The sequence below is a fragment of the Pinus tabuliformis genome, chromosome 1_2 (genome assembly GCF_031772625.1).
Source record: "Pinus tabuliformis cultivar Carrire ecotype Pingquan chromosome 1_2, CPIR1, whole genome shotgun sequence".
NCBI lineage: Eukaryota > Viridiplantae > Streptophyta > Pinopsida > Pinales > Pinaceae > Pinus > Pinus tabuliformis.
In genome coordinates this window covers 166,016,176-166,028,041 of record NC_142298.1, presented here as the reverse complement: position 1 = coordinate 166,028,041, position 11,866 = coordinate 166,016,176, and the positions used below count along the sequence as shown (strand labels likewise).

The window sequence follows — 11,866 nt, the reverse complement described above, 5'->3', positions numbered from 1 at the left end:
CATAATTAGAGTGAAATAAATCATGAAAGGAACAAAACATCTACACATAAGAAATTGAAGAAGAAACAATATCAAAATACCATACCACAGGAATACCAACAAAATAGCTGCAACTTCATCCAATATATTCCATTCCAAACTCTGAAAGCTATTACAACATCCAAGAGAGTCCAACCTTTTCTTACCTTAAATGATGAAGTATCTATACAAATTATAAACTAAAATATATTGATAAAAGTCTCAGGATCTTTTTACAAATATCCTAAACTGTTTTGCACAAATAGAAATGAAATGTAGGACATAAAAACTAATGTATCTACTTGGCATTATCATTATGGATTTTTGTTGACAAGGAAGAGGAATTCGAATTTGATTGCAACTGAGGTGGCTAACCGTCTTTGAACATTTTCCTCCCGAAATCCTGCAAAATAGGGTCCAGGCATCACTTTGGATATCTCAATCCAAGATAGATATGTAAAACATGAGAGAGGTTATTGTATATAACTACATTCGTGAAATAAACCTCTCTCAGGTTCCCAAAATTCAGCTCTAGCTGTTCCCAATATTCTCTGCAAAAAGGTGACTGAAACAAGACTTTACACAGTCCGAAAAATAGGTTGTAAAGATGTACATGTATATCTCCTTTCATAATAGATGTGTAATTTTTGAAGTCAGTTATTTTACTTTGGAATATTAGGAACACAAACCTCCTCCAGTTTCTCAATATTCATCTCTGATTGGCCACAATATGTTTTGCAAAAGTATGGCTAAATAGGAAAATTTTATAAAATATGTCTGCAAAGCTTCATCTATATATCCCAAACCATAATAACTGTTAGAAAAATGAGAGAGGTTTTTGTACATAAGAATGTTTTCAGACAAAAATTCATTCAGTTTATGAAAATGCATCCTCATTGGTTTGGAAACTATGTTTGAAATCAATATGGAGTATATGAAAAAGCATAGTTTCAACTGATCATGGGACAGATGAATGACGTGGATGCAGGAGGTGACATGGAATTTATGGAATGGAGGGTAACATAACTAGGAGTGCATGGTAGAAGGTTAAGGGAGGTAGATGGAGTGTAGGTGAGTGAGGTTTTTTTACTAGGGCTACCATCAGTGAGTAAATTTTTGAATGAGGACCTAGGTGGAATGACACAAATTTCTGAGCGAGACCCTAATATGAATATGAAAAGAGGAGTTTTGATCACTGATGGTAGTATAAAAATACTAACTCTAACACAATCCACAACAACATATAGATAATCATTTCCTTTCTTAGACATTGGTAGCCCCCTTACAGAATTCATAGAAATACTTTCCCAACGATGAGAAGGAATAGGAAGTGGAGTTTACAAACCCAATTTCCTATTGCTAGGCTTGCTAGTAGCACACATGGAACATCCTCTTACATATCTTGAAACACTTTCATTCATGCAAGGCCAATAAAAATATCTCTGAATTTAGGCAACTGTTTTTCCTACACCAAAGTGACCAATAATAAGAGAAGTGTGCGCTTCCCGTATGAAATCAACTCTTTCACCCTGTGGAACACATAACTTGCCAATATGATACAAAAAATTGTTATGAACGTGATAATACAACTCTTCAACATGATTCCATAGAATTAAAGTTGCATAAACATCTTTAAAATCTTCATCTTGAGCATACTTTTCAATATAACTTTCATGCATGATTGAGTTATGCTTAAGAATGACAGATGCATTAAAAATAGGCCTTAATAACATATTAGAAACTTTATTGTATATGCCTTTCTTTACCTAATTACCAGATGAAATTGATGTAGAAATCCCATCCAGCCGAAATGTCTAGCTTGTTTTAAATAAATAATCCTTTCTTTAACCATGAAATAATGCTTCCATTTCTTCACATTTTGTACCAAAGAATACATCTCTTTATCATAAGTTGGATATTTAATTAATGCATTGGTAAAGGTTTCAGAATGATAACAAATAGGCTTACCATGCCTCATCAAAATTGGTCCCATGGCATAATCACTTTCATCGGTTTGAATCTCAAAGGTTTGCTTAAGATCTTGAAGTGTTATAACTAGTCTTGTACTAATTTTCTCTTTCAATGTGTCGAAGGATTTCTTTTGCTTTCCTCGACACTGAAAGACCTGTTTCACACTTGTCAAAGAATGTATTAGTGCTGCAATGAGTGAGAAGTTAGCTATAAATTTTCTCCAATATTGGGTTTTTCCCAAAAATATCCTAACTTATGTTACGTTATTTGGTTTAGGCCAATTCACAATGAATTCAACTTTTGAGGGATCAATCTTCAATTCACCCCCTCCTACAATATGACCCAAATAAACCAAAGAGGTTTTCTCGAATTCACACTTAGACATATTCAAATACAATTTCTCTCTTTTCAAGACATCTAAAACTTGTTTCACATAATTGAATTTATCTTTTCTAGTCTTACTAAAAATCAGAATATCATCTAAGTACATTAAGAAAAAATCATCAAGTAATAGCCTCAACACATCACTCATAACTCTCATGAATGTTGCAGGTGCATTGCAAATCCCAAATGACATAACTAACCATTCAAACAAACCTTGTTTTGTCTTCAAAGAAGTTTTCCAAATATCATCTTCAACAATCCTTATTTGATGATAACCACTTCTCAAATCTAACATTGTGAATTAAAAAACATCCTTTAATTTATCTAGCAAATAACCAATGCAAGGAAGAGGATAGCTATTCTTTACTGTGATTTTGTTCAAAGATCTAAACGCATGTGCCATTTACCATCCTTATTTGGAACCAAGACAATAAGATACCCACAAGCAGATGTGATAGGCCTGATGACTCGTTTGTCCATAAACTCTTGAATTTGCTTCTTAATTTTTGTATCCTTGAAAACAGACATTCTATACATGTCAATGTTCAGAACTCGTGCATGCTGCTACAAGTGAATCTCATGTTCGATTCCTCTTTTAGGAGGCAACCCTTCAGGTTCCTGAAACATCTTGTCATAAGTGTTAACAACTTCAACCAAATCATGTTTTATTCTAGAATCACAACTTGTAAAAGCTTCATATTCAACAATATCTTTAGCTTTGATCATGAACAACACAAAGTTTTTACTAGAATTTACAGGCCTTTTCATTAAAACAAAACTTACAAAAGAAAAGTTAATCTTCTTGTGATGTGCTCTAACAATATACTCAACTCCATCTTTAAAAGGATGATATTTGTTCTCATGATGATAAAATATGGCTTTTTGGTCATACACGTATGGAATCCCTAAAACAGTTCCACATATGTCAAGTGGTACTACGTCAAGCTCTACCTCATTTATAAAGTTTGAAATGATGGAGAAATTGAGTTTACATTTTCTTGTCTCTTGCAATTTGGCATCATCACATACCCAACCCAAAGGGTAAGGTTTATTATGAGGTGTAGTTTCTAGATTTAGTTTCTTGATAATAACTTTAAAACTAAGTTTGTCTTGGGATCCACTATAAAACAATCTATCAACTTTTGTATGTTTTTAAATGACCCTCATATAGAAAATCTCAATTCTTTCTTTATCATTTTCAGACTCGATAAGGTTGCTAGAAGAACTAGTACTTGCAATAGAAGCTCTACCTTTCATTCCCATGCCTATGATTTTGGTTTCATCGCTTGAATCAAATCTTAGACCGTGTTCACTTGTTGCAATAGAATTTTGTTTCCCCTTGTTATTGAACTTCTTTTGTCTCATTTCTGGATGTAATTTCCAACAATGGTCTTCATCATGGCGTTGTTTTGAACAATTCTTACAGGCAAGTTTCTCTCCTTCTTTCTTGACTCTAGCATTCATTTTTCTTGTGCCTTTAAACTTCCCCTTCCCTTTGTCTCCAGATTTGGATGGTTTATTGCTAGTCTCCTCAGGAACATTCTTGCCTTTAACTTCTAAATGAGTTTCCTGAACACATACTTCATCTAGATTGGTGGGAATAAACGTAAGTATGGTATGTGTCAAATAAATATGTAATCCACCTATGTATTTAAGGAGAGCGTCTTGTGAAGACAAATCAACACCCAAGATTAAATCTCTTCTTCTAAATTATGGTGTGTAACTTTGAACACTCTAACCTTTAATTTGTCTATAATTTTGTCAATCCATATTTTTTTTCATATAATTTAATGGATAAAATTTCCTTCTTAATGCAGCTACAAAATCATTTCAAGAAGAGATAATTTTACCACTTTTGTTTAAACATTGACTTTTGGCCTCCCACCAGATGAGGACTGCATTTTCAAAATGAAGAGAATCAAGTTGGATATTTGTGACATCATCCTTAATCCTTTGAATCATGCAATAGACTTCAAACCCAATTATCAATCTTTTGAGCATTTACCTCCCCATTTTACATAGGAAATTCAATATTGACATCAAGCTTTAGCAAAGGAGACTTAGCATGTACTTTTTGAGATATAGGAGGAGTATGTCTAGGTGTTGAAGAAGGTGAAGAAGGAGATGAAGATGAAAGTGAAGATGGAGGTGAACGAAGAGGTGGTGGAGGGAATAGAGGATTTTTACCATCACCACCATTACCTTTTGGATGGTTTGAACTCTCCCTTTGTAACATTGATGTCCTTTCATTGTAAAACAATTTTACCATCTTTGACGTATCATAAAAAGTCTTTTTGAAATGTCTCTCATCCTTATACATTGTCTCATGTACTTCTTCATGTGCTATGACTCGTGTAGTTCTTGGATTTTGTGACCTGCTTGAACCAATTTAAGGGTTTGGTTCTTCAAGCACTCATTCTCCTCTCCTCAATTTAAACCTTGTAATCATTAAAAACACTTATAAAAATAGTCGAACCTTAAAAGAAAACCATGCTCTTATGCCAAATTGATTTGAAATAAAAAATTCAAAGGTTTCTTGAAAATGTTTACAATCTAATTTATGTCTTGTAGGAAATGGACCAAAATTACACAAGCACATAAACTTAGTATTTTTAGTTAAGTTTTACAAATATCACCAGAGAAAAATAGACAACATGCAGCATCACAAAACAAAAATTTAATGACGGAATTCACCCCTCCTAGGCTACGTCTCGAGGTCGAGCTTCCAATGTTGACCCTGTATATTATATGCTCAAAATGTAAACTACATCAAATACATTGCCCAAATCACAAAAATAATATTGTCATTGTGTCCAGAAAACCCGAAAACCCATATATGGGCTCTTTTTGGGCTCAAAAAGGTTAAAAAACAGCCAAGTTAGGCATCCTTCTCCATTTCTCTATTGTTTGTCTTGCAAAATCACCAAACCTAGCAAAACTGGCAGCATTTTCTTCCTTCGGCTTATCCCCCAGACGATAATTTCGCGCAGGCATGATAGAAATTTGGTCAAAATTGGTGCAAAATGTAGGAGCATTAACTCGGTACCAACACCCAAAATATGCTCTTTTGGAGGACCATGTGGCACACAATATGGCCAGGGGCACAAGCGAGAGGCCACGCACCTACCCACTCAGTCACACCTGCTCATGTTATGGTCCATATGGTCACAGGCTGGGTGCCATGTGCCAACCCCTCTGTCACTAGCCCTGAAGTCAGTCAGGTGGGATGAATGGAATCGGGGGCCGATGTAACAGCTTGACCCCTCCACCTTACATCGTGGGCATGTCGTATGCGATATGAACAGGATTGGGGCCATGTGCCCCACCCTCGCCAATGCAAAACCCACTCCATTTTAAATATAATTTTTCCTTGTATATATATATATATATATATATATATATATAGCTAGAGAGAGAGAGAGAGAGAGAGAGTAACATATGTGGTCCAAAAGTAATTACGCCCACAGAATAAACAAAAAGAGGTCAAGGAATTACAATGCTCCTTTAAGAATAACAACATTTTTCAGTATAAACCATCTATTCAAAGGGAGAGATATAGCAATGAAATTTAAATTTAACGACTTAAAAGGAGACTACGGTTAGGGCCGACACTGTTTCTTGTAGTAGATGAAAATACAAAGCAAGAGACTCATAAAAGTTCTTCTAAAGAGTCTAAGACTTAGGAAATAAATTTACAAAATTCTTGTAGACGAAGGTTATAAGGTTGTCTTGTGACTTAGAAATATGGGAAATAAGTCTGTCGAATTTCTATTAAACGAGATATCATTTTACATATGTCGGTTTCTTCTATGAAGCCCATTTAACCTCACAAAAGTTTACAAAATTAAGTAAAAACCCTGAATCGAAAACCCTCATTAGGTAGTGTTGAGAATGACCACACCTGGGACTTTGCGAAGAGATGGGCAGAGAGCTACGGTAGTAACGGGTTCATGCCCATCTCAGTGGATTGTTACTAGTAGGAAAGCTTCACCTGCATGGAGAAGCAACGAGCTAGTTAAACGAAGAAACCTTGAATGTATAAAAGGAAATGACAGCGTTGCTATAACCAAAAACCCACCCGTACAAACCATTATGGGTGAAATATGGGTCGTGCGAATGTACGGAAGCTTGTTGCCAAGGGAACACGAGCCTTTTTCCCTGCTTGATCAAACAGAAACCATGGTGTTACACCTCAGAGAGAGCAAATGTTCCAAACTATGCATGAAGGCGAAAATGACAAAAAGAAATGAAGCTTACTGATGGATAAGGGTTTTGAGTGAGTTATTATGGGCACCATCGGATCTATCCTTGAATATTCGAGCCATAGAGGTAAATTGGAGTGGGATGGGAGTGAAACTGCGAGGAGAAACTGCGAAAGCCTAGAGAACTTACAGAGCAGTGTTCGACAAGGGTAGAGGATGAGAATGAGGGTTTGGGTGACCTGCGAGTGGGAGGCAATTACCCTCTAATGCTCTTCTGTGCATTTCCATCGTTCAAACATTTACCATAAATCTTGCCCCTATTGTTTTTATCTAAATGTAAATTTAACTTAGAATATACTTATTTCTCAAGAACTTATTAAAAATAAATACACTCTTATTAAATATTATAAAGACTAATTAACACATTACAAACATCTCTAATATAAATGTCCATTATTATAGCGTGTATAAATGTGTATATAATATTTGAAATCATAAAGAAATACAAGTTTTATTACGAAATGAAAAGTAAAGAAAACCATAACGAAGATAGAGATAGAAGAAATCTGAGATATGAGATTGCAATGTTAATGGGAATTTTTTGTGACGAGTTGGTGTGTAGAAAAATTAAAAAATATAAAGAAAGATTTCAAAAAAGAAATGCAATATTTCCGGTTGAGTTTGAAAAGAAAATGCAATTTTAAGTGAGGAATTTTGGGTTTCGGCAGGAATTGGTTTTGAGTTTGAAAAGAAAATGCAATTTTAAGTGAGGAATTTTGGGTTTCGGCAGGAATTGGTTTTAAATTAATATTTAAAAATATAAAAGAATTTAATAACGAAAATAAAAATACAAGATAAATAACTAATATTCTAAAATATAAAAGAATTAATAACGAAAATAAAAATACATAATATTTTAAAATATGAAAGAATTAATAACGAAAATAAAAATACAAGAAGAAAGACATGGTAATGTGAATGTCAATTGGGGAAATTGAAAATTTTCCTGACACTGATGAAATGAGACAGTCACAGATGAAATTTTATATTACCATTTTATTACTTAGTTTCATTTGTATACAATTTATTTTCTTTATTTAAATAATAAGTTTTTTATTTTCTTGATATAGTTGCGTATGGTATATATATATATATACACTGTTTGCAGACTTAGAAGAACGGTAACTAAGAGAAGCCGCGTAACGTAATTTCAATTTTTGATGTCAAGTTGAGAAGCCGCGTAACGTAATTTCAATCTTTGATATCAAGGTTTGGACAACAAGTAGCTTAACTAAATTATGTTATCAGGCAATCAAGGCAATCAATTACTAACAATGGGCAGGAGAGATTTAATGGCCACAATATACAGAGCGTCGTTATGGCTTGCCATTGTGATAGCCATTTTGTTGGCCAGAGCGACCTCCTCCCAGGGACAAATATAGGAGAATCAATTTGATAAGTGGCGGTTTGGAGATTTAAACAAGTGTCTTTGTATACTTTACTTTCTGGGGTATCAGAACAGAGGCATGAAACCTTTTTGGTGCTAAAGTCATTGGCGATGGATGGAGATGCTACTGCGACTGTCTATATTTTCTGGAACTGGAGCATAGCAGAGGGAGAAACCCTTTTCATCATTTCTTTATGAACTCGCAAACCTCTTCTTGAATCATTTTTAAGGTTTGTCTCAGATTTATTATTTACCTTTGCGATTTGGGTATAGGAAGTTCCCTTTCTTGAGGGAGGGTTTTTTTTGTTGTTGTTGATATTCAGATCTATCATAAATTGGTTTACGTCATTAGGGATATAGCTTGAAGAAACATTTAAATTCATTTTCTATTCATTTATTTCATGCTTGGTATGTGCCTAGGCAAGTCTGGTAAAGCTCAGGATCCAGACATTCAGAAATTCTTTTGCTAGTTTATATATATGCGCGACACAGTACAACGATTGCGGGAGATATTTCCTCCTCATTATGAAGAAGTAGATGTGAAGGAAGGAATTTTAGGTATCGGAGGGTTCCCTTTTAAGGATTGCCAACGATCTTGGATACCACTTACAGTGAGGAGTTCAGACGGAGATGTCAAGCTATAAACAAAAAACCAGCAAACAGGGTAAGTACATTCTATTTTGTAAAAAGAATGCATGCCTCGTCAGTTAATGTTATAAATTTAACAGGTAGAATTGTTCCATCTAAACTTAAGGCAGGCATATCATCTGTCCAAAAACAAATATTATAAAACCATTTTCTGGTAATCTGCTTTTTAAATTCCCTTACCTTGTAAAATATAAATTGTATTTGAATACCCAAATACTAGTGCTCCCTTTCCTGAACTTCATCAATCTTATCCCAAATATTAGTAGTGTGTTGTTTCTTAGTCTTGGTTATTGTGCGTCACATGTTGTTGTTGATGATGTTATATAATTATATCCCAGAAAAAATTAGTGGTCTAAATTCTTTAGACCAAAAACACGAAACTCGAACCAATTTGATGATGATGGGCATGTTCCACTCGGCTCTGCTGTGTTGTTTAAACTTTGAAGGTCCCTCTGTTTCAAGGCAATTATTAACTGTTTGTTTGAAAGTCCCTCTGTTTCAAGGCAATTATTAACTAACCGCCAAAGAGATTTGTTGGACGTTTGTAGCAGTATTTGTGTGAGGGGAGGGGAGTTTTAGACAGAGACATGATCTTGGACGTTCTGCGCGCGGGTCCCCAGACGTGGGAGGGAAGACGTTCGAGACGGCTTGCCTCTCATGCTCCCGCCTTCCAGTGGTGGGCCGCTGTGGTTCCAATTGCTTTCCAGGAGACCCATGACTTTGAAGGCGCGAATATAAAGATTGAGTTGCTTGACGCAGATGGATTTCCCTTGGACGGGCATCTGGGTGTACTGTCGCAAGCGTTTGGGCGATTTCACGTCCACAACGCCGAGGTTTGGACAGTGAGCATGACCATCACCATCACCATCACCATCATAGATGGCTCCATCATCTTTCCCAATCTTCCCAATCTTGAATGCACAAAGGTAAAGGACCTGATTGGGAGCATTCAGGTTTTGATTCCTTATAATAATTTCTGGTTTTCATTCCTTTTGATAAAATGTGGTTTGCTTTGGTTTGGCGCAGGGCCAATATGGAAAGGATGGCAACAAGATAATACCGGATGTTTCTTGTGTGGAGTCGAGCAAATGCCATGATTTACTCATACCATTGTTTATTCACCGAAGCAAATCAAAGCTATTAATTAGATGATGCATGGAATCAAATGCTCAACCCTTTAGCTCATTGTATTCGACGGATTTTATTTGATTTACATACCGATACAAATGCATGGAATCAAATGCTGAACCCTTTAGCTGATTGTATTCCACCGATTTTATTTGATTTACATATTGATACAGACTTTTTATTTGATTTATAATAATAATAATTCTCAGTCAATGTTATCCTTTGGATATCCCAACCATATTCATATGAATCCATTTCCACCGATGGCGCTGCTGTTGAATGGCATATAACATTTGTTTCCTTTTATTTTATTATAATTAAATTGTAATGCCACAAATTGTTTCTTTTTATTTTATTATCATGAAAGTGTAATGCCACAATTAATCTCCTCCATGCTTCGGTTAATCTCCTCCTTAACGAACTTTTGTATGGGACTCGAATCTGAATCTTGCATCATCACCAACATACTAGATTTGTGTAGCTTGAGGTCGAAGCTTATGTGTCGGGACCTCGAAACAAACTTCATCCATAAAAAAAAGTTACACTGTTATACGGCTCTAAGGGATACACGCAATGAGCAGAATTTGAGTTTCATCTATCATAGAGCGACAACTTTGACATACAAGCAAAGCACTTGGAACTTGAAAGCTTCTTATGATTTGCATTATTTTGGTACTCTGATTTCTACTTGTAACTCCAAAGGTTTTGATGTGCACTATAATATAATCTTGTTAAAACTATGATACAACGCGGGATAAAACATTTAATTTACGTTTCTAGAGTCCCTCCATTTACACACATTCTTCAACAAACTACATCGATAACAAAAGTTACAATGCTACACAGATTTAAAGGACATAATTAGTAGAATTTGAGTTTCATCTTTCATAGATCCACCCACATTTTTTAACATTGAAGAATCTATAGCGCAGCGCAGAAGCACACCGCCTAGTGCACTTTAGTGCTCCACAAATTTTGTTTAAATAAACCATGGTTAAATTGACAAGCAGGTGTGGAGGCTAGATAAGCACGCTTCAGACTTTGGTAAAATAGTGGAAAATGATCAATCAGTTTCATTCTGCAACAAATTTACTTGATGTGAAGCGTTGTAATTCTCAAATCCATGGCTCCTATATTTCTCCTGCAATATTTTCTTTTCGGTCACATTTCTTCTCTCAACCTTATCACATTGACATGCAAATTGATCTTCAGCAAGAAGAACAACCACTTCCATTGCAGCTTGTGTTCACATTCATATCATAAATTGGTGAAAGGCATGGTTGGTGATAGAATTTTGGGCTCTTAGACAAATCGAATTTGTGGGACAATCAAACTATATATTAAGAATATTACCACAAGACATAAGTGCGGAATGATGTGTGCAGAAGTTCGAGCCATTAGTGTGGAACGATGTTGTGCGGAAGTTCGTTGTCTAAAGGAACTTACACACTGTTTTTAATATGAATTTCTGCAAGTAGCAACATTAATTGTCACAGTGTTAGCACTGTGAGGCATAGCAGGACCAGTCATAAGAATGTCACTGTTAAGCACTTACCAACATAATGGCTACTTAGAACAATAGTTCTATTTTCACTAGTACAATCTATCTCACTACTCAACAAGTTGCCTCCTATCAATACTTAAACAAAGCAGGGCTTTCCCAAGTAGCTATTTCCTTTCCTTGTTTCTCAAGGAATTAACCCCCTATTAATTAGGGAAATTCCCAATTTGAATTGCACAATTCCCAATAAGCCTTCCTTTGAGTGTATGCACCAACTGTAAACAACAATTATGCTACAACTAATAGTACATTGCCCTTCAACTCCAATCTCAACTACGTAGTTTGAGTTATCTATATGGATGAGATAATTTAGGTTGATTGATCACTTTCCTTGCCTCTGCCTGAACTAGTTCTACTAAGAGTGAGATCTAGTTACACTAATAATAACTCAGATTAACTAATCCTCATTGCTAGAAATTAGCAATCAATCATGTAGAAATGAACTCAAGTGTCTCCTACTTGAATTAACTCATTTAGCTGAAAGATAAGTCTCATATCACTTCAGTT

General features: G+C 35.3%; 1 protein-coding gene across 2 annotated transcripts; it reads left to right on the top strand.

Moving 5' to 3' along the window:
- The first annotated feature begins 7,784 nt into the window (after nt 1-7,784).
- Nucleotides 7,785-10,016, top strand: LOC149205008 (uncharacterized). 2 transcript variants are annotated; one of them, XM_089393401.1, is made up of 4 exons: nt 7,785-8,252; nt 8,448-8,686; nt 9,222-9,596; nt 9,697-10,016. In XM_089393401.1, exons 3-4 carry the CDS (start codon nt 9,258-9,260, stop codon nt 9,820-9,822), a joined length of 465 nt encoding a protein of 154 aa, XP_089249527.1. In that variant the 5' UTR covers nt 7,785-8,252; nt 8,448-8,686; nt 9,222-9,257; the 3' UTR covers nt 9,823-10,016. The 2 variants fall into 2 exon arrangements, with proteins under 2 accessions (XP_089249527.1, XP_089249526.1); XM_089393400.1 differs by having other exon boundaries at nt 8,443-8,686.
- The last annotated feature ends 1,850 nt before the right edge of the window (nt 10,017-11,866 follow it).